The sequence below is a fragment of the Podarcis liolepis genome, assembly GCF_965112155.1.
Source record: "Podarcis liolepis genome assembly, chromosome: 2".
NCBI lineage: Eukaryota > Metazoa > Chordata > Lepidosauria > Squamata > Lacertidae > Podarcis > Podarcis liolepis.
The window spans coordinates 109,114,003-109,137,325 of NC_139555.1; the positions used below are offsets into that span (position 1 = coordinate 109,114,003).

Sequence of the window (23,323 nt, forward strand, 5' to 3'; positions counted from 1 at the left end):
CATAGACACATATTTTAATCTCAAGTGCTTTTAGATGTTTTTCATTGCAATTTTGTTTTAGAACATTTTAATCCGTTTTAAAATGTTTTTACAAACACAGCAAACTGTGCATCTGTTCTCAGCCCTGGGCTCTTTGGGGAAGAAGGGTGAGATGTAAATCAGCAGCGTAGCGTGGGTTGTCAGCACCCGGGGCAAGGCAAGTAATTTGCGCCCCCTAACCCCATACCTGCCGCCGCTGCCAGCTTCTTCTTGCTGCTGCCTGGTCTGGTCTGGTGTGGTTCTCTCCCGCGCTCAGCGTTGCGCTGGGCGGCCGCTGCACTGTCCCTCCCCCAGATAGTCCCTCGCTCTCTCTCTCCGCACCGCACGCCTGGCACCCACCCCCTCCACAGTGGGCGGCGACCCAGCGGCTCGGATTCGCACAGCCAGCACTGCAGTGAGAGAGAGTGAGTGAGCCAGGTAGGGGCAGAGAGCTGCGAGTGCGAGCGCGCGCACCCCCAGATGTTGCGCCCGGTGCGGCCAGCCCCCCCTGCACCCCCCACGCTACGCCACTGATGTAAATTCAATAAATCAGTAACTAAAGCTCACGTGCATCTTATTATTTCCCACTAGGGCCTGTGTCTGCGTGTCATAAACAATGCACAGCGTGGTTGGTTTTCCTTGGTTGACGCTGGTGGTTTTTAAACTTTTATTGCAAATCGTCCAGAGGGTGGTGTCCATCGGGCAAGTAGGAGGGTGGAAATGAATGATATTAAGGTAAAGAAAAAAAGGCTAGCACCAAAACTGCTTTGCCCACCCTTCACTGGAAAGCAGGTACCCACCCCCCCCAGCTGCCGAGCTGTTATGCCCCCAAACGCACGGAGGCAGCAACTTACTTGTTAAGCCAGATGACGGCGTTGAGATCCAAGTGGTTGGTGGGCTCATCGAGCATCAGCAGCGTGGGCTCCATAAACAGCGCTCTGAAAGGAGAGAACGGTTAGCAATGACAAAGGGTCAAAGCTTGGTGGCAGAGCATCTACTTTGAAGGCCAAAGATCCCCCAGCATCTCCAAATGGGGCAGGGAGAAAACTGTGCCTGAAACTCTGGAGAGCTGATGCTGTCAGAGTAGACAATACTGAGCAAGACGGTTTGACTGTTCCTGCACAAGCAACAGACAGCATCTTAAAAAGCAGAGATATCACTTTGCCAACAAAGGTCCGTATAGTTAAAGCTATGGTTTTCCCAGTAGTGATGTATGGAAGTGAGAGCTGGACCATAAAGAAGGCTGATCGCCGAAGAATTGATGCTTTTGAATTATGGTGCTGGAGGAGACTCTTGAGAGTCCCATGGACTGCAAGAAGATCAAACCTCTCCATTCTCAAGGAAATCAGCCCTGAGTGCTCACTGGAAGGACAGATCCTGAAGCTGAGGCTCCAATACATTGGCCACCTCGTGAGAAGAGAAGACTCCCTGGAAAAGACCCTGATGCTGGGAAAGATGGAGGGCACAAGGAGAAGGGGACGGCAGAGGACGAGATGGTTGGATAGTGTTCTCGAAGCCACCAGCATGAGTTTGACCAAACTGTGGGAGGCAGTGGAAGACAGGAGTGCCTGGCGTGCTCTGGTCCATGGGGTCACGAAGAGTCAGACATGACTAAACAACAACAACACACAAGCAACAGAGGCCATTTGCTCTTCGTGCTCAGTTCCTGTTTGCATAAACTGGCTTGGCCTTTCCTTAAACAGGCCCACATTTCATTGGCGACTAGGAGTGGACACTGGCCGCCTGATCAGTTCTGAACAGAGGAGAGGTGCAAATAAAACATCTCTTTGTGGGTGAGAGTGGCGGTGGCTTATGATATAGGTGACAGGAAGGGGGGGCACGCCTTGCGCTCCTGTCTCATTTTCAGCTCTTTTAAAAGTGGCAGCCATTTTGTGTTACATCACACCTCCAAGGCAGCCATTTTGTGTCTGGTGTCCACGGCACTTTCTCAAAATTCCAAAATGTGCTTTGTTGGCTCCCATGACAATCCCTGATCTACATTGTGTGGTGCAAGACAGAGTGCTTTTGAGGCAGAATGTGGCTGCGGCGGACTTCCTTATCCTAAAGCCACTCGTGACAAGAGAAAATGAGTGGTATACCACCGAGGTGTACACTCATAGGAGACACAGTGCAATTAGCAGACATGACTGGGTTAGGTCCATTAACGTCTACTTTGAGGAAAACTTAGTTGACAACCACTCATCACAAGCTAGCACCTGTGACCTTTCACTCCTTGCTTTATTTGACTTCCGTGCCGCAATTTGAATGATGTTGTATTGGATTTCCAATTAAAACTGTTCCGTTACCCAGAGAATATTGGCTATGGGGCAACAAACGAAAAGGAATTAACTTCAAGGATACGTCATGCTGATGCTCCCATTTCTCCACCTCTCCCCACCTGACAATTACCTGGCCAGGGACACTCTCATCCGCCAGCCTCCGGAGAACTTCTTGGTCTGCCGGTTCTGCATCTCAGGGTTGAAGCCCAAACCTGCCAGGATTCTCCGGGCTTTTGCCTCAGCTGCTGCGGCTCCTGTGGCCCGCAATTCCTCATAGACCTGGGGAAAGGGGAGGAAATAGATGGTGTGAGCAGAGATCAACAAAAGGGAACAGGCTAACAACCAGAAATTGAGTGTGAACATGTCCCTTCCTTTTTTTCTCACCCCACAGGAGAAATATTTAATTTGCTTTGCTGGCTTTTGTAAGATGATGATGATGATGATAATAATAATAATAATAATAATTTATACCCCGCCCTCCCCAGCCAAGACCGGGCTCGGGGTGGCTAGCACCAAATATTTGATTGAAACAATTGATTGAAATACAGCTTTAAAAACATTTTTGCAGTTCTGCAAATGTATCTAAGGACACATTTTGAGTGATGCCAGCCATTCCAGATCAGAGAACTCCTTGTGCAAAATACTCCCGCCTGGGTAACCCAGTTTTGTACTGCCCCGCAGTCACAGGACAGGGAACGCTCCACAAGTACCTTCTCCAGCCGTTCTGCAGCCCCGTCGTCCCCTTTCTCCAGCAGCGCCTGCAGGCGCTTCTCCTCCTCCAGCAACTTCAGCCGCTTGGTGTCGGCCTTGAGCACAGCCTGCACTGCGGGGGTCTCATCCGCAACCACCTCTGTTAAGATAAAGGAGGACACCACCGTGAAGACTCTGCTGCTTAAGCCCCACGGCCAAGGATTGATCAAAGCCAGCACCAAATTATTATTTTTTAAAAAGAAAATCTCTGCAGCCAAAACACTCATATTGTGCTACTGAATGGAGAGGGGGCAGGGCTCTAAGATCAGTGGCTGAGCATCTGGTTTGCATGCAGATGTTATGGACTGGGGAACCCACAAAGGAACCCACAGGGGAAGAAGGCTGAGAGCCCAGGGACTGGTGGTGGAACAAAGCTAAGCGACCAGAGGGAGGAGGAGGAGCAGACTTGGAGATGATGTCGGAAGCTGAAGAGGCAACAAGGTTTAGTGAGCAGGAAGAGGCTGTGGCAGAGAGCAGTCTAGAATCAGAGCAGGGGTGAAGAGGCAGAGATCTGGCTGCTGAAGAAGCAGAGAGTCTCCCCCTCCTGCTGCAACCAGCTCCACTCCCCTCTGGTTTCCCAGAACATGCAGAGAAATGAAGCGGGTGCAGCAGAGACAGACAAAACAAAGGAGCCTTTGGCTGCTGCGGAAGGAAGTACGGAAGGAGGGCCCATCTTAGAGAAGGGCAGAGACCTTCAGTCTTTGCAACTACCTGATTGGGGCAAGACCCTGCTGGGCTCACTAAGGCTGAACTGATTTGGTTTCTTCACTGACACTGGGTGTTTTATGGCTGACCTATTCCTGACTCTGGCTCAGAAGTCCCCAGTAATATCTAGCTGGGGCTAAGAGAGACACTCTGCTGAACCCCTGGAGAGCTTCTCCCCATCGGCACAGGCAGTACTGAAATGAGCTGGTGGTTTGAGTCAGTTCCGTGAACCGTCCTGAGACCTGCGGGTATAGGCGGTATATAAATCCAATCAAACTATCTATCAATAAAATAATAATAATAAGACGGCAGCTTTCTCTGTTCTTAATAAGAGGGACCACCTGGCTAGGTGGGACAGTGAATGGGCTGCTTCTGCAGAGGGGAGGAGCGCTTCTTCCTTTACCTTGTTCACAGAGCAGGACATCAATATTGGGAGGAATGCTCAAGGCCCGGTTGGCAATATGTTTCAGCAAGGTGGTTTTGCCTTTCCTGGAGGGAGAGGGGGAGAGGATTGGAATATTGGTGCTCTCCTTAAGCAAAAGCAACCATAGACAAAACAAGAGCTACAGATAAAGTGCTCAAAAAGAAAGCTGCAAACATACCAACAGAAATTTAACGTTCCATAAAACGCCACAAGGACATTTTTTTAAAAAAGCACTCCTATACAGTGGTACCTCTGGTTACAAACTTAATTCATTCCGGAGGTCCGTTCTTAACCTGAAACCATTCTTAACCTGAGGTACCACTTTAGCTAATGGGGCCTCCCACTGCGGCTGTGTGATTTCTGTTCTCATCCTGAGGTAAAGTTCTTAACCCAAGGTACTATTTTTGGGTTAACGGAGTCTGTAACCTGAAGCGTTTGTAACCCAAGGTACCACTGTAATAAATTTATAAAGGAACATGTCGATTCAAAATGGGAGCAGCCATTTTTTAATTGGCATGTGCCCGAGGGATTGAGGACAGGAGTACTTCCTTAATATGTTTTTGCACATGTAAATGGGACCAAGACCACTGAAATAATACCACCTGTGTGGTCCAGAGAGGAGGGAAGGCCAATAAGGAAGCTGCTGGGCTGGGAAAGGAACTTTAGACAAAGTTTTGTTACATTCCCGCCTCAGGCCTCCCCCCCACCCCCCGCAAATTACTCTCTGCAGCATCATGCCTGTGGTCACTGGAGATTTAGTTCAAATATTTGCGGACCACACTTCCATGTAAAATATCACAAGGCGACACACAACCTAAACAAATGCAAGGCAAAACAATTTTTAAACATCATTTAGGTTCAACAGGCCTGTCTAACTAATACGGTTTTTGAAAGGCCTCTGAAATCGAGCAGGGGTGACTCCTGGGAAACCTCTACTGGCAAGGAGTTCCATAGGGCAGGACCTGCCACAGTAAAGGCCTGACGAACCTTAGGGGGAACTAAAGACCGCACAGCAACCGAGGTGGAGCATATAAATTATTATTATTATTATTATTATTATTAGGAATCAGGCAGTGAGCTCATAAGGTACTTTGGGGCCCAAGTTGCTTATAGTTTTGTGAATTAAAGAGATAGTGTGTTTCATCATCCACTGGGGTAAGCAAAGAAAACACTGGAGATTCACCTCATAACAGACACCTACCCATTAGGCCCCACCAGGCCGTATCGGCGCCCGGCCACAATATATAGATCTGCGTTGACAAACAACTCTTTGCCGTGAGCCGAGATGCTAAATTTCTCCAGCTGAAATAGAAGGTAAAGGAAATCAGAGAGGTCCATTTTATTATAATTTATTTAGGAGACCACTGTAAGCAGATAAAAAACATTAGCAGGATTTTAATAACACTTGTAACATAGGAAATAACATGGATAATAGGGACAGATACAAATTATGGATTATGAAATAATATGCAGTTGAAAAAGGTTGATAGTAGAACCCAGGGAGGGAGTGGTGGGAAGTCTTGCGATTCAGAGAAATCTCTTAAATATGGATATGCATTCTGCACTGTTATAACTTTGCACTTGTAAAATTAAATAATAATAATAATAATTTCGGGGGAGGGGCGGGGAGAGGTCCTTCTTAATGTCTTTTAAGCTCTTGTTTCCATCTGCTGGCTCTGAACGTTTAGACAAGCCTACCCAGGATGCAGGTTTTAATCTACTTTTACTCTACTCTTGTTCTAACTTTTTGAAAGACTTGAATTATTGCCATAATTTTTTTCTTCGTGATAATTTTGTTGCTTTAGCTTTTTTGTAAACTGCTTTGAGGCTACCTCCCTTCATTCTCCTAAAACATCTTTCCTGGACCTTCCACCCAAGATGCTTTAACTGGAGATGCTGCAAATTTGGCCTGAGGCCTTCACGCCTTGGCCCAACCTGTTTCCCTCCATACAGATGTTTCTGGTGGAAGATGAAGTGCAAAACATCTGGGCCAAGGCTGCCCCTCCTTGCTCTGCCAAAGGTGACTCAGCTTCCTCTTAAGCTTACATATCTGTCGAGAAAATATAATTAGGCGTCCACTCTTGAGACGCAATGGAAGAAGAGACTGGAGGAATGATCCAGACTGGAGAAGAAGAAGAGTTTGGATTTGATACCCCACTTTATTACTACCCTAGGAAGTCTCAAAGCGGCTAACATTCTCCTTTCCCTTCCTCCCCCACAACAAACACTCTGTGAGGTGAGTGGGGCTGAGAGACTTCAGAGAAGTGTGACTAGCCCAAGGTCACCCAGCAGCTGTATGTGGAGGAGTGGGGACGCGAACCCCGTTCACCAGATTATGAGTCCACCGCTCTTAACCACTACACCACACTGGATCTGGTGGACAAGGGGCAAGGTGGAGTCAGTGGAATGAGACAGCCATACCTTGATGTCAGAGGCGTTCTCCAGCATGGCCTGCCGTGACGACATCTCTGCTTGGGACACCGAAAAGTCGTTCTCTGCCGCGCTGGCTGCTTTTAAGGTTGCCACCTGCCGCTCAAACTCCAGCTGTTTGGAGGAGGAAACAAAGTCTGGCCATGAAACAGCAACAAAAAAAGAGACTCTTCCTCATCTACCATTTGCCAGGTGCCAGTCTGCCCACCAACTCACTCTCCAGAGACTTATTTCTATCCAGGATTTGACCTTACAACTGGCAGGCAGAGAAAGCCACAAGTTCTTTTTTTGCCCCCTGGCCAGCCACAAACAGGAATAACCTTTTGGGCCTTTTCCTTCGGTCCCCGGCAGAGATCTCACCTGCTTCTTCAGCTTCTTCTTCTCCTTTTTGCTGAGATGGGCGTAGGGATCGTCTTCCTTCTTCTCCCCTTCGTCTCCCTCCTCTTCCGACTGCTACAGAAATCACAAGGTGGTGTGGTTTGTGTTAGTAAACGGGGCCAGGAAAGGAAACCAAGAAGGCCCTAATACGAAACCTTTGGAGAGACCCCTCAAGGTCAGTTCAGAGTTAAGACTCCTCTCCTGCCCTCTCTCGCTTCTGGTACAGCTCTGCAGGGCTCAAGAGTCCTTTCTGCAGGGAATGAACCCCAGGAAATAGAAGAGGTGCTTCCATAGACCTCTTCAGTCTCTCCAGAAAACTTGCCGGAGTTCCGGGTCAGTCATAGGGTTGAGAAGTGGCTTGCTCATATAGCTCTCCCTTTCATTCTTTGCCCATGTGAAGTAGAAAGGAAGAGGTAGGAAGGAGGTGGGGGTTTTTTGGGGGGTGGGGTAAGCTGCAGTGGCACCTAGGTCTTATTGCCCCAGGCACTAGGAACAGCCTTGCCTAACCTGGGGTCCTTCACATCTTTTGGACTACAACTCCCATCAGGACCATGCTGGCTGGGGCTGATGGGAATTGTAGTCCAAGCCATCTCCAGGTTGGAGAAGGATGTTAGAAGGAGTATGGTTTGCACTCCACCCAATGGGTGACTTACGGAAGTCAGTCGGTAGTTCACCGCACCTCAACCAGTGTGACGTATCAGCAGAGATTCCCTGCTCCCGGCAGAACAGCTTCTTCCACAATCCCCCATTAAGGGGGGGAAACCCCTCGCCCACACAGTTCAAAGTACCGAAGTGAACGCCCTAGAGACTATTATACTTTCTCTAGGCACATTTCCTGAACCAATGGGAGGGTGAATGGCTCAGCAAGGCATACACTCAACCTCCCTGGCGTTGCTACAGTATCCCAGTGCGCCTGGCACCCTTATCTCAGAACATCCAGACGTGAGAAATATACTCCTAGCACTATGCCATTTCACCCATTGTTAACATGCCACCAACACACACACCCCGTAGCTTTTTGCCAGAACCCTCACCAATAGGGTTCTCGACTGCCTTGCCTAGTGTTTTTTGTTCCTAGTAGACAGGAGGAACGGAGATCTAAGCTATGCACACGGGCACAGATAAATACAAGAGACAGCCAGCATGGCGTAGTGGTTAGAGTGTTTGATTGAGACCTGGGCGACGTGGGTTCTAGTCCTCACTCAGCCATGAAGCTCACCTTCAGCCCACCACCCGATCTCAGCCTAAACCATCTTGCAGGAATTTTGTGAGGATAAAATGAGGGAGAGCCATGCTTGAGAACCCTGGATGAACGAAGGTGGGAGGCAAGCGCAATTAATAGAATACTAATAAATAACAAACAGCCTTTTTGCATGAAAGGAGAGAGCAGGAGCCTTAAAGCTCTCTCCTCTGTCTTCCTACATAAGGTGGAATGCAGTGTGGACAAAGGTCAACTGATGCAGCGAAGTCACAAGCTCCCTTACCGGCTGGCTGCCTTGTTTGGGCTTCTCTTTGCCCTTTCTGGCCTCTTCCTCTTGGTCATCCTCATCCTCCTCTTCCTCGTCATCTATCTCCTCAGCCTCCAGAGCGGCAAACATGTTCTGTGGAACCAAAGAAACAAAAACTTGTATAAGAACGTGACTTAAGAAGAGGCCCGCTGGGTCAGGCCAATGGGTCTTCTAGTAAAAAAACAAAAGAAAAGGTATAGGACCGCTGGATAGTTAAGTCCAGTCAAAGGTGACTATGGGGAGCGGCGCTCATCTCACTTTCAGGCCGAGGGAACCAGCGTTTGTCCACAGACAGCTTTCCGGGTCATGTGGCCAGCATGACTAAACTGTTTCTGGTGCAACGGGACACCATGACGGAAGCCAGAGTGCATGAAAAAGACATTTACCTTCCCGCCACAGCGGTACCTATTTATCTACTTGCACTGGCATGCTTTCAAACTGCTAGGTTGGCAGGAGCTGGGACAGAGCAACGGGAGCTCACCCTGTCACACGGATTCAAATTGCCGACCTTATGGCCTGCAATCCCAAGAGGCTCAGTGGTTTAGACCACAGCGCCACCCACAATCCCTGGGTCTTCTAGTACAGCATCTTGGCCAATCAGAAGCCTGCAGGGAATCTCATAAGCAGGACCTGAGCACAAGAACACTCTCCCCTCCTGTGGTTTCCAGCAAGTGCTGTTCAGCATTCCTGCCTCTGACTGTGGAGTATAGCTTTCCTCAGGAAAAGGTTACAGTGACTGCGCTCACGAATCATGGCAAACCAAGGGTGGAACCTGAGCTAAGCCCCCAGTGTTGACGGACTACAAGTCCCATCATACCTGACCCCAATGGCCACGCAGGAGAGCCAGTACGGTGCAGCTGCTTATGAGCACTGGCTCAGGTCATGGGAGCAGGCTTCAGCTGCGAAGACCACTGGGCGAACTTTGGCCAGGCATTGCCTCCTAGCCTAATCTACCTCACAGGGTTGTACGAGAATAAAACGGGGAGCAGGAGAACACCATGTACACCACCTCAAGCTTCTCAAGAGGCATTGTAATGTCACCACAAATAAAATAAATAAGCACCATCTGCAGGGCCACAGATACCGCACTCCTGCAGTAAGCTATGGTTGGTCGTTTATTGTGAAGGCACAGATGGCTCTTGCTTCAATTTGTTGTGGGAGCAACAAACCGTGATGCTCAAAGCTTAGGGTTCCATCCATTTCTCTCGAAGAAACCGTGGATTGGTAAAACCAAGGTTTGCTCTTGGCTGACAAACACTGGTTTGTTGGGATGCCGGTGGCACAGCACTACTAAGTCTTGGGGGTTGGATTTTGGCCACCAGGAATCGCCTTGAGGTGTCCCTTACCTTGGTCGGCTGATTCTTCTTCCCTGCAGCCTGTTTGGTCGCAGTCTAAAAGAAGTATGGAAAGAGATGAGACAGGCAGAAGGGAGCATGAAAGGCAGCTGTTGCAGCAAACCCTTTCTCCTCCACATGCCCAAATCGTTCCACTCTGCTTTAAGGTGAGTTAAGCAACCTGAGTATCAGCTATTTTAACTGTCAGGCACATAGCCCAGAAGCCTGGGATTCTCCTGTTTGTCTAAGCACCCAACCAACCACCCAACTCTTTGCATGACTCTCCCAGTCCTCTCCTGCTGTACCTTAGCTTTCTCCTTAGGTTTCTTTAACTCTTCGTTGTCTTCCTCCTCATCGCTCTGAGCCAGGATAGCAATGGCTGGACCCCCTCTCTAGGAGTGCAGGTGAAAAACAGACAAAATGTACAAGTAATGCATACCAAGTCAAAAGGGGGTTCAGTACCCTGGGTAAATGAGTAGTATTATCACTATTATTATGGTCATCATCACAACCAATTTACAGTGGTACCTCGGTTTTCGAACGTCTCGGAAGCCGAATAGTTTGGTTTTCGAACGCCCAAAACCCAGAAGTAAATGCTTCCGTTTTCGAATGCACCTCAGAAGCTGAACGACTTCCGCTGAGTTTTTTCCCCCAATTTTCTCCACTGAATTTGCAGACCGCCCTTTGTGCCTCGTATTTCGAATGTTTCGGAAGTCAAATGGTCTTCCGGAACAGGTTATGTTCGAAAACTGAGGTACCACTGTGTTGTTATTATTTTCATCATAACCATCAATTAGTCATCGTCACTACCATAAAATTTATTTTATCAGCCAGCTTCTACACAGTCCTCTCAAGGCAACGTTCAATAAGAAACAGCTAAAAATTCAAAACAAAAAACCCAGCCAATACATTTCAGACAAAACTAAAACAAAACAAATAGATGCTTGTAGGAAAGACTCATTTATCCAGCTGGAAAAGCCTAAATTTGCGGCTTTCTGACTTCCTTCACTCTGACCAAAGCAGAAATGAAATCTCACACAAATTTATACTTCAGCTGAGTTTCAAGACCTGAAGCTGAAATTCTGACATCCTGGAATTTTCAAGCTCCATGGGTTTCTGTTCCTCTAAGGCAGTGTTTCCCAACACTGGGTCTTCAGCTGTTTTTGGACTACAACTCCCATCATCCCTAGCTAGCAAGACCAGTGTTCAGGGATGATGGGAATTGTAGTCCGAAAACAGCTGGAGACCCAAGGTTGGGAAACACTGCTCTAAGGCACTGGATCGTTTCCAGTCTCTCCCAGGTGACAACTGGGAAATTATGTTTTGTCTCCAGGGCATCTACTGACTGCCCACTATCCCTGGTCAACTATCTACAATTTGCCATGCTGTATGCAAATGCTTTTTACTCTGCAAGCCCAAATCCTTCTGAAATGCTCCAGTTCATTTTCCTTTTTAACTCATGCCCTGCAATTAAAATAAAATTATTGAAATTATATATTTTAGCGTGATCTGCACAGTTAATAAAAGAAAAAAAAAACACAAAAAAACCTGGGAGAGCATATGGGTTTTCAAAATGGTCCACGTAGTCCCAACGGCATATTTTGGCATCAAATATACAGTTTCAAAGATAGAGCCTCTCCCAAGCCCCAGCCTCAATTGCCTATCTGTAAAATGGGAATAATATCAAGCTGCTTTATAGCGCAAGGGTGGTGGAAGACAGAAATAAAAAGGTTCATAAGGCAATTTGAACAGCTTGGACTGCTCAGGCCATTCCAGGAACGTTTTATGCTCAAAAGTAGGATACAAATTTACAAATAAATAATTTAAGAAGAATACTAGCAACTAAAACATTAATTTAATGTTTCGATTTAAAGGTTAAAAAACGCTGTCTTCATTATCAACGATGAAACACCAAACCTCCTGTTTTCCTTTGTTCTTCTCATTTTTCCTACTCTTCCTCTTTGTGTCTTCCTCCTCTTCCTGGGAAATAAAAGACAAGAAATTCTGATTATTATTTCCTACCACGACCAATGCAAATTAGCACAGGGAAGCCCACCTATCTAGAGTGGTCCAGCCATTGAGGATTTGCATTATTATTTTAAAAATTAAATTACATGTGTTACAGCATAATAGTTACAATCATAAAGAATTAGTAAAGCCTGTGAACACAATTAATTCCAGCCTACGATACATCCTGGAGAGCAATACTGCATTGTTCTTATCCCAACTATTATATTTGTTGCATTTTCTAACTCCCAGTGGAGGAATATAAGAAATATAAGGAGGGCTCTGTGGAATCTCCTTCCTGTTGAGGTTTCCAGGAAAAGCTGGAAGCAAATATTGGTGCAGTACCAAAGGCATCCCTAACTGCCCGATTTGGTTTTTGAAGACATGAATCCTGGGCATCTGGTTCCAATGCCAGTATTCCATCCCTAGAACATACGTATTAAGAACAGAAGTGCCCCTGAGCCAGTGCAGAGTGCATTTTCTTCGCCCTTGTGTAGCAACAGAGAACTCCAATGGTGAGGCTTTTAAGGGGAAGAGCTGTCGGAATCTCCGTGCAACCGAGCTGATAAAGCTCATCTTCCGGAATTGCCCTCCGACGTGATTAACGACCTGAGCCTTTGATGAGGCTCAGGCACATTCCCATTCAGCAGAGAATCAAAACAGCACGCGGAAGTGATGAGATTTATGGCTACATCGCTATGCTTTATTTTCTAAGCTACGCAGACAGAAAAGAAATCATCCTCTCTCTGTGAGAGCAGAGAGCAACTAGAAAACAAAGGAACAGGAAACCAGTAACATAACACCTGTCTCCTGTCTTCCGTGAGAATTCCAACAGCCTGGAATGTCTCTGGAATGTACCATATTTTTCGCCCTATAGGACGCACTTTTCCCCCTCCAAAAATGAAGGGGAAATCTGGGTGCGTCCTATGGGGCGAATGCAGGCTTTTGCTGAAGCTTGGAGAGCGAGAGGGGTCAGTGCGCACCAACCCCTCTTGCTCTCCAGGCTTCAGGCAGACATCCACAGCGTGGGGAGCCTTGCAGGATTTCCCCGCAGGGCTCCCCACGCTGCGGATAGCAGCCTGCCGCCCCGCAGGGGGGGGCGCCCTGATGCAGAGCACCCCTCGCACGGGGCAGACATCGGCCAGCCCCACAAGCTCGGGGGACAGCAGGGAGGCGCAGCGCCGCCATCCCGCTGTTCCTCGACCTGGTTCTGTTTCCCCGACCTGCTTTTGGGGGGGAAATAAAGGGAATTTTTTTCCCCTTTATTTCCCCCCCAAAAAACTAGGTGCGTCCTATGGGACGAAAAATATGGTAAACAGAGTCTTATGACTCCAAAGCACTGCACAGTGCCAAACAGAAACTAACAAGAGCTTCCAGGTTAGAAAGGGTTTTTTGGGTTTTTTTTAACCAATCAGATGTGAACCCAAACTCTTTCCCACAACAGCGCCACCCGGAAGCATGCACTGCCCAAACAATTTGGTCCCAACATTTTTAAGGGACCACTTCCTCCTACATATCCTGTTTGCAACCCCTCACAGGACAAGATCAAGAGGGTGATCCCAGGAGGAATGGAAGCACTGGTTTAAACCTGAACAGAGAGGCACCCTCCGTGGTTATCGAGGGTTCCCTTGACTCTGTCATCTTTTTAAAACATAGGAGACTTTAATGATATAGGCAGGAGTTTGACAGCTGCTGCTAAAATATGATTTACTGGCCCACTTCTACACAGAGCCAGACCAATGGCCTATGTGGTACAGTCCAGTCCACCCCGATACTCACCTGCCCACACCTGGTTTGATATGATGTCAGGGGTGCAGCAGGTAAAGCCATGTCAGGAAAGCAACAACTGGGGACTTTAAAGTGTGCTCCCCCAAGTAGCTTTTCTCTGCAAGAGGGGCTTGCATTCAGTGCTTTTCAAATTTGGCACCTCACTTCGTTTTATTGTATTTTTAATATTTGTTGGAAGCCAGAAACCCAGCCAGATGAGTGGGGTATAAATAATAATAGTAGTAGTAGCAGTTATTAAAAAGGTAAAGGACTCCTGACAGTTAAGTCCAGTCGCAAAAGAGTCTGGGGTTGTGGCGCTCATCTCGCTTTACTGACCGAGGGAGCCGGCGTTTGTCCGCAGACAGTTTTTCCGGATTGTGGCCAGCATGACTAAGCTGCTTCTGGCGAAACCAGAGCAGCACACGTTTACCTTCCCACCAAAGCGGTTCCTATTTATCTACTTGCACTTTGATGTGCTTTCGAACTGCTAGGTTGGCAGGAGCAGGGACCAAGCAACAGGAGCTCACCCCGTTGCGGGGATTCAAACCACAGATCTTCTGATCGGCAAGCCCAAGAGGCTCAGTGGTTTAGACCACAGCGCTACCCGCATCCCTTAGCTGTTGTTGTTGTTGTTAGGATCAGCTCCACTCAGAAGCTACCAGCTGGCACTCCCAAATGCAGCCAATCCCTGCAAGAAGCAGGACTTGCCTTCACAGAGTTCAAATTTGAGTCCAAATTTGGCATGCAATGTAAGCCCTGCTTTCAGCAGGAAACTTTGCAGCCAGAGCTGCGAAGGAAGACTTGGGGAACGCTTTGCCAATTCTTCCCTTTGATCCTGAATCACCTGACATTATATGCCGTCAGAAGACAGACAGGTTGGCCAGTTCTGGATTGTGGCTGGATACAGTCCCCCACCCCAGTGGAGACGTGCTTCTTCCTGCCCTCTATTTTGGCTCGCCTAGTGCAGCCCAGACTGACCTTCTGCTTGGCTTTTGGCCCCTTCTGGCCTGGTTTCTTCTCCTTTTCATCATCTGAAGCAGCCTAAAGAAGCAGAGATGGGTTGTTTATCTGCACTAGGGAAAAGGCCAGAAAGCATCCCTGTTGACTCTGGTTTTGCACTTTGCCACACTGCAACCTCCCAAGAGCAAATGCATACAGGAGAGAGGACTGTCCTGCAGGGCTAGAAAAACCCCAGCAGTCTGATCACTTAGCTATCTATCTGCAGCTCCTGTGCTTAGGAGTCTGAGACCTTTTCCCAGTGCTGGGAAGGCTGATTGCCAAAGGGTTTGAAGACCAGTGCCAAAGAATTTGAGAACTTCAGTATAGTCCTGCTGACAGTCGTTCTCTGGCTGTCTGCATGCTGGAAAATCCCTATGTTCTGTATGTCCTTGGCTCTGCATAAATTTACCCTTCTGCTTATATGAGGAAGGCGGAAGGAACTACACAGAATACTGAAGACCCACCTCCAAACCACCAAGAGCCCTGAGCAACCCTGCATCTCAACCTTCATTTGACCAGGCTTCTATCTGCAGACATAGTGGCCAAAAGCAACTTCTTTTTAATGGGAGTAAATGTTTTGCATTCCGCTCATATGCTACAGAGCCCAAATACGCAAGTGAAGAAGCGTACAAAATCCCTCTTCTGACACTGTGTCCTGGTCTACCTAATACTCTAGAAATTCCCATCTTGATCCAAATCACTTCCTGCCGGATCCAGAGGGAGGCTAACCTTGTTGATCTTATTCTTGTCAGGTCTGCTTGGTTTCGGCGGTTCCTCTTCGTCGTCGTCTTCCTCCTCACTCTGATCCTGGCTCAAGGCGGCAAAGACATTTCCCCCCTAAAGAGAGAAAGCAAGCGGCAGTGAAGAAACTGCAGAGACAAGTACCACGTAACAAGCTCCCCTTTGCTTGGTCCCCAAAAGTGAAAGGAAGCTTCTCCTGGGGGATTTGCTGGTGGCGGTCCAAATTTTACCATGTAATGGTCTGGCCACAGAAAGGGAGTCCATTGTGCACAAAGTCTTTGTTAGTCTGGGGTTCCAGTCATTGACAGGGCCTGAGGTTGACCGTATCCCCTCAACCTGCTGTGGACGCCCCAGGGTATTATTATTATTTATTTGTCCCACCCTTCCCTAACCAAAGGAAATGTCAAAATGCCCAGAAACCCACCTTCTTTTTCTTGCCAGCTTTGCTGATGGGGAGAGGCACTGGAAAGGAAACAAAAAACTGTGAATACCTGCAGGGCAAGAACAGGATGTTGGGGCAAGGTGGGTCTGATCCTGCAGGCTCTTCTTGGGTTCCAAGGAGCTTATTCAGCCCAGATCTCTGTCTCCAACAGTGGCTAGTCAGATGCCAAGGAAAGCTCACAGGTAAGCCACAATGTAAGCCTCACACTCTGTTTACAACCAACAGCGCACAGCCTCTGCTAATGAAGGCAACACCACTGCTAACACAGACCTCCTTGAACTGCTAGCCTAGATATAAATCAGCGGTGGGGAAGCTGCGGTTCTGCAGGTGGTAGCAATGCTCCCATCAGGTCCAGCTAGCATGGCCAATGGTCAGGGATGATAGGTGTTGTAGTCCCTGGCAACATTGGGTGGGCCACAGGTTCCCCGTCTCTGACATAAACCTGTTCCGTGAGGCCGGGAACACTAATGCAGGGGGGCCCCTATGTCCAATATGATTTGGCCCTTGGCTCATTTCACATAGGTGGAGGAAGGGCCAAAGAAAGGAAGAGGAAAAGCTAAAATGGATGAAGGAAAGGGGAGGGGAACCCATTCCAACCAACAGTTTGGGCATCTGGGAAGAAGCCTGTTTTTATGAGCACAATTCAGGTTTCATGTTTCTGAGCACAATTCAAAGTGTTGGTGCTGACCTTTAAAGCCCTAAACGGCCTCGGTCCAGTATACCAGAAGGAGCGTCTCCACCCCCATCGTTCTGCCCATACACTGAGGTCTAGTGCCGAGTGCCTTCTGGTGGTTCCCTCGCTGCGAGAAGCCAAGTTACAGGGAACCAGGCAGAGGGCCTTCTCGGTGGTGGCACCTGCCCTGTGGAACGCCCTCCCACCAGATGTCAAAGAGATAAACAACTACCAGAGTTTTAGAAGACATTTGAAGGCAGCCCTGTTTATGGAAGCTTTTAATGTTTAATAGATTATTGTATTTTAATATTCTGTTGGAAGCCGCCCAGAGTGGCTGGGGAAACCCAGCCAGATAGGCGGGGTATAAATTATTATTATTATTATTATTATTATTATTATTATTATTATTATTAGGGGAGGTGGCAGAAAGAGAAGGTGAGAGAAGGAGTGGCCCTGCCCACTAGCCACCACAAGCTCCATTTCCACCCACCACCTACATGCACCTTTCAACCGATAACCCCTGAGGAAAAGAAGGTCCCCAACCCCTGTCCTAAGGACCAATGGGAAGAAATGCCTTGGAACTCAAACAGAGCGAAGGGTGACCAGCTTGTGGCTTTCCAGATGGCTGTTGGACCACAACTCCCAGCAGCCCCAGGCAGCATAGCCAAAGGGTCAGGGCTGATGGGAGCTATAGTCCCCAGCAAGATCCCAGAGCAGGAGTGGGGAACATGGGCCTTCCCAATGTTGACTGCAACTCCCATCAGCCTTGGCCATGGGAGTTTTCGTTCAGCAACATCGGGATGGGGAGGGGGCACCAGCTCCCTGCCTCTGGTCTAGGGGGTTGGACAGGTTCCTCAGCCCCAATGTAGAAAATCTCCCCCCCCCCCCAAGATCGCAGCCTCCAACCTTCCTCTTCCTCATCACTGGCTTGGGCCGACAGCTTCTTCAGCCGCTCAATCAGCTGGTTCTCGTCGTCATCGTCTTCCGCCTCTTTTTTCTTTCTGTCTTTTTTCTTGTCTCGTCGCTTCTTTTGCTGGGGCTGCTGCAGCCATGAAAACAGACAGGGAAACGAACAAACAAACATAAGGAGGGTGGGTCAACCTGCCTTTCTTAGGAAATTATCTCCCCGTGGCACTGTGACATCCTCAGCCCCATTGCAGAGGTGAACTTTGGTAATATGGCGCCCTGAACCAGGGCAAAATTTGGTGCCCTCCCTGCCCAGTATTTCTTATTTTAAGAATAATTCATTTTGGTACATTTGCTTTTTAATGGATCTTCTGAGTAGGTACCTGTATAATAATAATAAATAATAATAATAATAATAATAATAATAATAATAATAATAATAATTATTATTATTATTATTATTATTATTATTATTATTATTATTATTATTATTATTTTGTGTTCCCTCAGCTTGGCATCCTGTATGGAGAAATGTCCCACACTACCCTAAATCCAGTGCTGCCCAATGTGGTCAACTACCATGCCCTCTGGTGACAAGACCCACAGTATATATTCCTCCCAGGTTCGTGGGTTCAAGCCCCACACTGGGCAAAAGATTTCTGCATTGCAGGGGGTTGGGCTGGATGACCCTCGTGGTCCCTTCCAACTTTACCATTCTATGATTCTATGATTCTGTGATCCTGCTTGGCACTCCTGGTTCCAAAGTCACTTACCTGTTGTTGTTGTTGTTGTTGCTGCTGCTGCTCTTTCTCAACTGCTTGCTCCTCACTGGCATGTTTCTCCTCCACAGCCAGTTCCTCAAAGAACTTGGGAGACAGAAGGGGAAAAGTTTAGGATAGTGGCAGGGAGGTAGTAGCCCCCTCCCTCCGAACCACTACCCCCTACTGGAAGGAGGGCAAAAGGCTTCTCCATCCCCTCCAAAAACCAAAAATAAATCCTCAGTAAGCCAAGAATATTAAACAACCCACCAATTATTGGACTGGCTTTACATATAAATGGAGCTACTACCTCTCAGCTGAATTATGGAGGTGGATAAACAGGAAAGGGGTGGCAAAGCATTCTGGGACATCAAGAAGTGCTGGAGGTGCAGTTAACAACCACCAGTGCACAGTCCCCAAAATGCTGAAGTGTTTGGAGGAGGAAACAGAGCATTTGTGGAAGGTGGCAAAGTTCTCATGAAGGTTAATAGAACTACAGAGAGTGTCCAGATTCGTGGGTGAAGTCAACAGAGGACGAGGCTTACCGACTTTTTGGTCTTTTTATCCTTCTTCCCCTTCTTTACCACTTTGTCTGAAAGAAAGAATCGGGAGGTATTTGAGATACAAATCCAAGAGTATTCGTCTTCAACCACGGAAAAAAGTATATATATCTCTCTGTCTCCCCCCCACACTGAGACCAGGAACCGAGAAGTGTTCGGACACATGAAAGCACACACCATATTCCACACTCAAGTCCACTATTTACAACTGAAAGTCAGAGTGGAGCAGAGGCAGTCAAGATGCTGCTCTCCACATGTTGCTGCATTTGCATCACCCTTGACCAATAAGCTATGCCAGCTGAGGCTCATGGGAGTTGTAGTGCAGCAACATCTAAAGGGCAGCATGTTGGCCATCTCTCAGTTGAACTAGGAATGGGAAGAACTGGGCTCAAATCCCCAACCCAGCCACAAAGCTCACCAAGTGATCTTGGGTTAAGTCACTCTTTTTCAACATAACCTACTGGGCTGTTATGGGGAGAAAACAGGGAAGGGGAAGAGAAGCGCGTACTTCACCCTGATAAACTGAGGATTTTAAAGAAAGGCAGGGGGAAAGTATCAGAAATAAAAGAAAGCTGAATTACAACATAGTGCAATTACACAAGGTGCTGCAGGTTAGACAAATACATATACGTGGGTATATATGGATTCATATAGAGAGGGAGGAAAGCAAATTGAAAATATAAAAGCATTAGCCTAAGAACAATAGTAAATCATCTCAATTGCAATTTCAGAATGCCTGGCAAAATAGGAATGCCTCAATTTGTTTCCAGAAATTGGCCAGGAAAAACATGCTTCACCAGGAAAATACATTCCATATTAACTATTATTATTGTTAGTATTATTTTTTAAAAAACAAAATTACACCACCCTTCATCAAAAGATCTCAGGCCGGTCAGGCCGATAAAAGCACAAATAAATAATTAAAATAGAAGCAACAAACACATTTAAAAGGCTGTGGGATATTAATCAGCCAAAGGTTGAAGAGGAATGTTTTCACCTGGCATCTATTTCTTACCATGATGCCTGATCTATTAGAAGTTCACATTAGCTTAAAATAAAGTAATAAAGCTAAGAAAAAAAGGCTATTCCAGTCCTACCTGGAGGCACCAGGACCTTTGGGGTGTAGTCATATACTCTACCACTGAGCTACGACTAGCTGTGAACAGGTAGCATAGTTTTCTTCTTTCAATTATGACACATCCCATTTCACAGCAGACTAAGCCTGCTAGGCTTCTTCCAAGCCCAGCAACCTTTTCCTCCCAGCTCCAATTACCCCGGGCTTGTCAAGCTCATGCATCTCACTCTGCCCACACCCCAACTTAGTCAAGCCTCTCCTGCCTCTTTCACTCCAGCCAGCTTCCTGCACAGCCAATTGAAAATGGCCTCTCTCCCTTGTCCCATATCCCCAGTTCATATGTTAGAACTGGCAATCTGCAGGTGGTTGATGGACTTCAATGCCCAACCATGATGGTGAACCCTTAGGGAAGATGGAGAAATCTGGAGGTCCACGAGGTCCCCGCTCCTGCTATACAGGGTTACTAAGCCCTTTGTTTGTGGGGCTCCTGGATCTTCCCACGACTACATACACACGGAAAATCAATGGTCATTCTGCCGGCAGCGGAAATGCAGTAATAGGAAATGCTAGTGCTAGATCCTTTTTCTCAGAGCACTCTCCTGCAGCTAGCACTGCTGCTTAGAACCAGTGTTCAAAATCTGCCAGGCACCAGGTTGGGGACTGCAGAAGGAAATGTCACTTAGAGAAGGAATGGAAATATTTTCCTTGGCGGCGTCCCGTGTTTCGCTAGCCCAAAAACGGAAAATGAGCGAGGTCCGAACCAAAGAAGAATGGCCAACGTAAAACTGATGGAATACACGCAGTTTGCAGATCTAACATGTAGAATAAGAGAACAAGAAGAGCGCACGTTTAAAGAAGACTGGAAAATGTTAACTGAGTTTATGGGTGAAAACTGTGTTCATTTAAAAACACTGGTAGCATTAATTTAAATTTAACAGATTTGATGGATGTAACATTGGATTACTGAATGGTTTAGTTCATGTAAAATATGCAGGGATGTATTGTATGCAAATCGAACCACGGAAAGAGAAGAAGGGTAGTAATTGATTTAAGGTTGTTTAAGTGAATATCTTGAAATGTGATTGAGAAAATTTAATAAAAATTGTGTGTGTTGAGAGAAATATTTTCCTTGACGCTTGAAGTAGTTTTATTCTTGAATGTTTTATTTGATGTTTTAATGTGTTGTGAACCGCTTTGTTCTTTAAAATATAAAGCGCTACAGAAATGGAATCAATTATAATAATTCTTGGGGGGGGGGATCAGCGCCTAGAAATTCCATTGTGGCGACTGCAACCTAGATTTAAGGGACCATTTAGCAATTAGATTATATATACTGTATCTGAATTTCTAACAAAGTTTACGACTATAGCTTCCGCAACTGCAGCTCTGCCTCTTTGTTAGAAGCTCAGGAGCCAAACAAGGAAAATAATTATACTATATATAATTGGCAACTCACGGATTACAGCAACATGTGTTGGGACTCACCTGGTTCCCTTCATCATAGCCCAATGCCCCACCCTTCCTCTTCCAAATGCCTTGTCACTGGTGTCTGTAAAATGGGTTGAGCGGTTGAGAAACTTTTATGGGAATTGTTGGGCAGCTCCTTTTGCTGGTGAAAGTTAAGAAAATACAGGCTAAGGAGCAAAAGGATGCTGCCCCAGCCCTAAGTCCACATTAAATAATGCTGAACAAAATATTTCTGCGCAGTTAGCATATTTTAACCAGTCGGAACCTCTGCCCTTTTTCTAGCAAAGGACATGGCAGGAAAGAACTATGGTCTTGGCAGGAAGGAGGAACATATACTGCTTCCACAACTGGCAGCAGAACATACAGACATCATGGTCAGTAGTCACTGAAAGCTATTTTTATGAAAGTTTATTTTGTTTATTTGCTATTTATAAACAAAATAAATAAGCATTACTACGGCTAAGAGACTGAGTAGCTAATAAGGAAGTCTCTGGTAGAGATCTAACCTCTGCAAACTACTCTCTCTCAGCCCCCTCATCTACAATTCAGGGAATAATAAAACAACTAAACTAAGGATTACAACTAGATCAGATCATGGATTCGAGACTCTCTCAACACTTAAGCACTCCACAAATATCAAAGACTTGTTAAAAGCATGCACACACCTTGTTTTTATATACATTAGCAGCTAAGATTAGCTGAAACTTTGATCTACTTAGTACAGGTTGGGTTTATCAGTTTAACCTAGAGTATTTTAAATTTATTTTTATATCACTGTTTCTTTTCCTAGGGAATTCCGTGGTCAAATTATCTCTAGTTATATAAATGAAGACACATATGGAAGCTCACATGTTATGGGGCCTTTTAGTCCGGTTCCTTGTCCAAGCCACAAAGTTTCATCCCCAATATTCCTCCTCTATCTAGCCAGCCACCTGAACGTTCCTTTAACACGCAAATCAAGGAGCACATCAAAAATACTAAGAATAGCAATGAAACCAGCGCCGCATCTGGCACTTCCCAGAGCAACCGGAAAAAAATCTGGGCCCTTGTCCATTTAGACAAAACATAAGCAGCAAATTAGGAAAGAGAGAGTTGGAGGAGGGGAAAGAGAGGCAGGAGCAACTGGAGGGGGGGGAGTGTGTGTGCTAAATGCTGGCAAACACATTCAGACACACCTACGGCCAGTGCTTTTTTTGTGGGGAGATGCATACCCCTAAACATTTTGTGAATCTAAGTTTGGCCTCATTGAGGAGCAGTATTTCAATATGAGTAGGAAAATGAGAGTAACCCCTAAACTTTTTTTTAAGAAAAAAAGGAGCACTGCCTACGACTATGTGAGACCCGCTGACCACGGCAGAGCTTGCGTCTGAGCAGACAGACACGTGTATGGACAGGGGTGTGTGAACGGTGGCTGCTTGTTTTGGGTTGTTTTAAATGGCAAACACTTTTACACGGAATTGTGTGTGTTAGCCCCCCCCCATATTATGCCCACTTCCCCCCTCCCCTAGAAGGTCCTCCTCCCAACCTTCATGAGGACTAGCCTCTTTCCTCCCCGCCCAGCCCTCCCGCCTCCGCCCTCACCTCCAGCGCCCTCTCCGGGGCAGCGCTTCTCTTCTTCGTCCCCGACCCACTCCTCCTGGGGCTGCTGCGCCTGTCTCCCTCCCTTCGGCATGGCTGCTCCCTTCGCTCCGGCGCCCGCCGCCTGCTTCTTTGCGGCTCTTCCTACCGCAATCTTGGCTCAACACATGCCCGCCTGGGCCGCACTGCGCCTGCGCGGGAGGTGACGCGACCGGGGCTTCTCCAGGCCAGAAAGAGAACAGATGCTTTCGTCAGCGATCCCCGAGCGCAGGCCGGGTGCAGCATAGAGATCAGGAAGCGCCTCTCCTAGAAAGGCACGGGAGAGATCGGGTTGCCACAAAGAGATGAGGCAGCGCCTATCCTGGAGGGGCACGGGAGAGACCGGGTTGCAACGAAGAGATGAGGAAGCGCCTATCCTAGAGGGGCACGGGAAAGAACGGGTTGCCACAAAGAGACGAGGAAGCGCCTATCCTAGAGGGGCACGGGAGAGACCGGGTTGCCACAAAGAGATGAGGAAGCGCCTA

General features: G+C 47.2%; 1 protein-coding gene across 6 annotated transcripts in view; it reads right to left on the bottom strand.

Annotated features, from left to right (window-relative positions):
* ABCF1 (ATP binding cassette subfamily F member 1) overlaps positions 1-23,072 on the bottom strand; it is a 37,888-nt gene extending 14,816 nt beyond the window's left edge. The window contains exons 1-18 of one of the 6 annotated variants that reach the window (XR_014522940.1): positions 22,803-23,050; positions 18,665-18,711; positions 18,135-18,227; positions 17,362-17,497; positions 15,765-15,802; positions 15,329-15,436; positions 14,579-14,641; positions 11,744-11,806; positions 10,132-10,218; positions 9,839-9,883; positions 8,469-8,585; positions 6,967-7,059; positions 6,598-6,720; positions 5,378-5,478; positions 4,156-4,241; positions 3,008-3,147; positions 2,428-2,576; positions 873-956 (exon numbers count right to left, since the gene is read on the bottom strand). Coding sequence is in view for 5 of the 6 variants with exons in the window: in XM_083491456.1 (XP_083347582.1) it covers positions 873-956; positions 2,428-2,576; positions 3,008-3,147; positions 4,156-4,241; positions 5,378-5,478; positions 6,598-6,720; positions 6,967-7,059; positions 8,469-8,585; positions 9,839-9,883; positions 10,132-10,218; positions 11,744-11,806; positions 14,579-14,641; positions 15,329-15,436; positions 15,765-15,802; positions 17,362-17,497; positions 18,135-18,227; positions 18,665-18,711; positions 22,803-22,893 (1,664 nt within the window). In the remaining variant the exon portion in view is untranslated. Of the gene's footprint in view, positions 1-872; positions 957-2,427; positions 2,577-3,007; positions 3,148-4,155; positions 4,242-5,377; positions 5,479-6,597; positions 6,721-6,966; positions 7,060-8,468; positions 8,586-9,838; positions 9,884-10,131; positions 10,219-11,743; positions 11,807-14,578; positions 14,642-15,328; positions 15,437-15,764; positions 15,803-17,361; positions 17,499-18,134; positions 18,228-18,664; positions 18,712-22,802 lie in introns of all 6 variants that reach the window. The other 5 variants (XM_083491457.1, XM_083491459.1, XM_083491458.1 and 2 more) reach the window with 5 other exon arrangements.
* Positions 23,073-23,323: the final 251 nt, after the last annotated feature.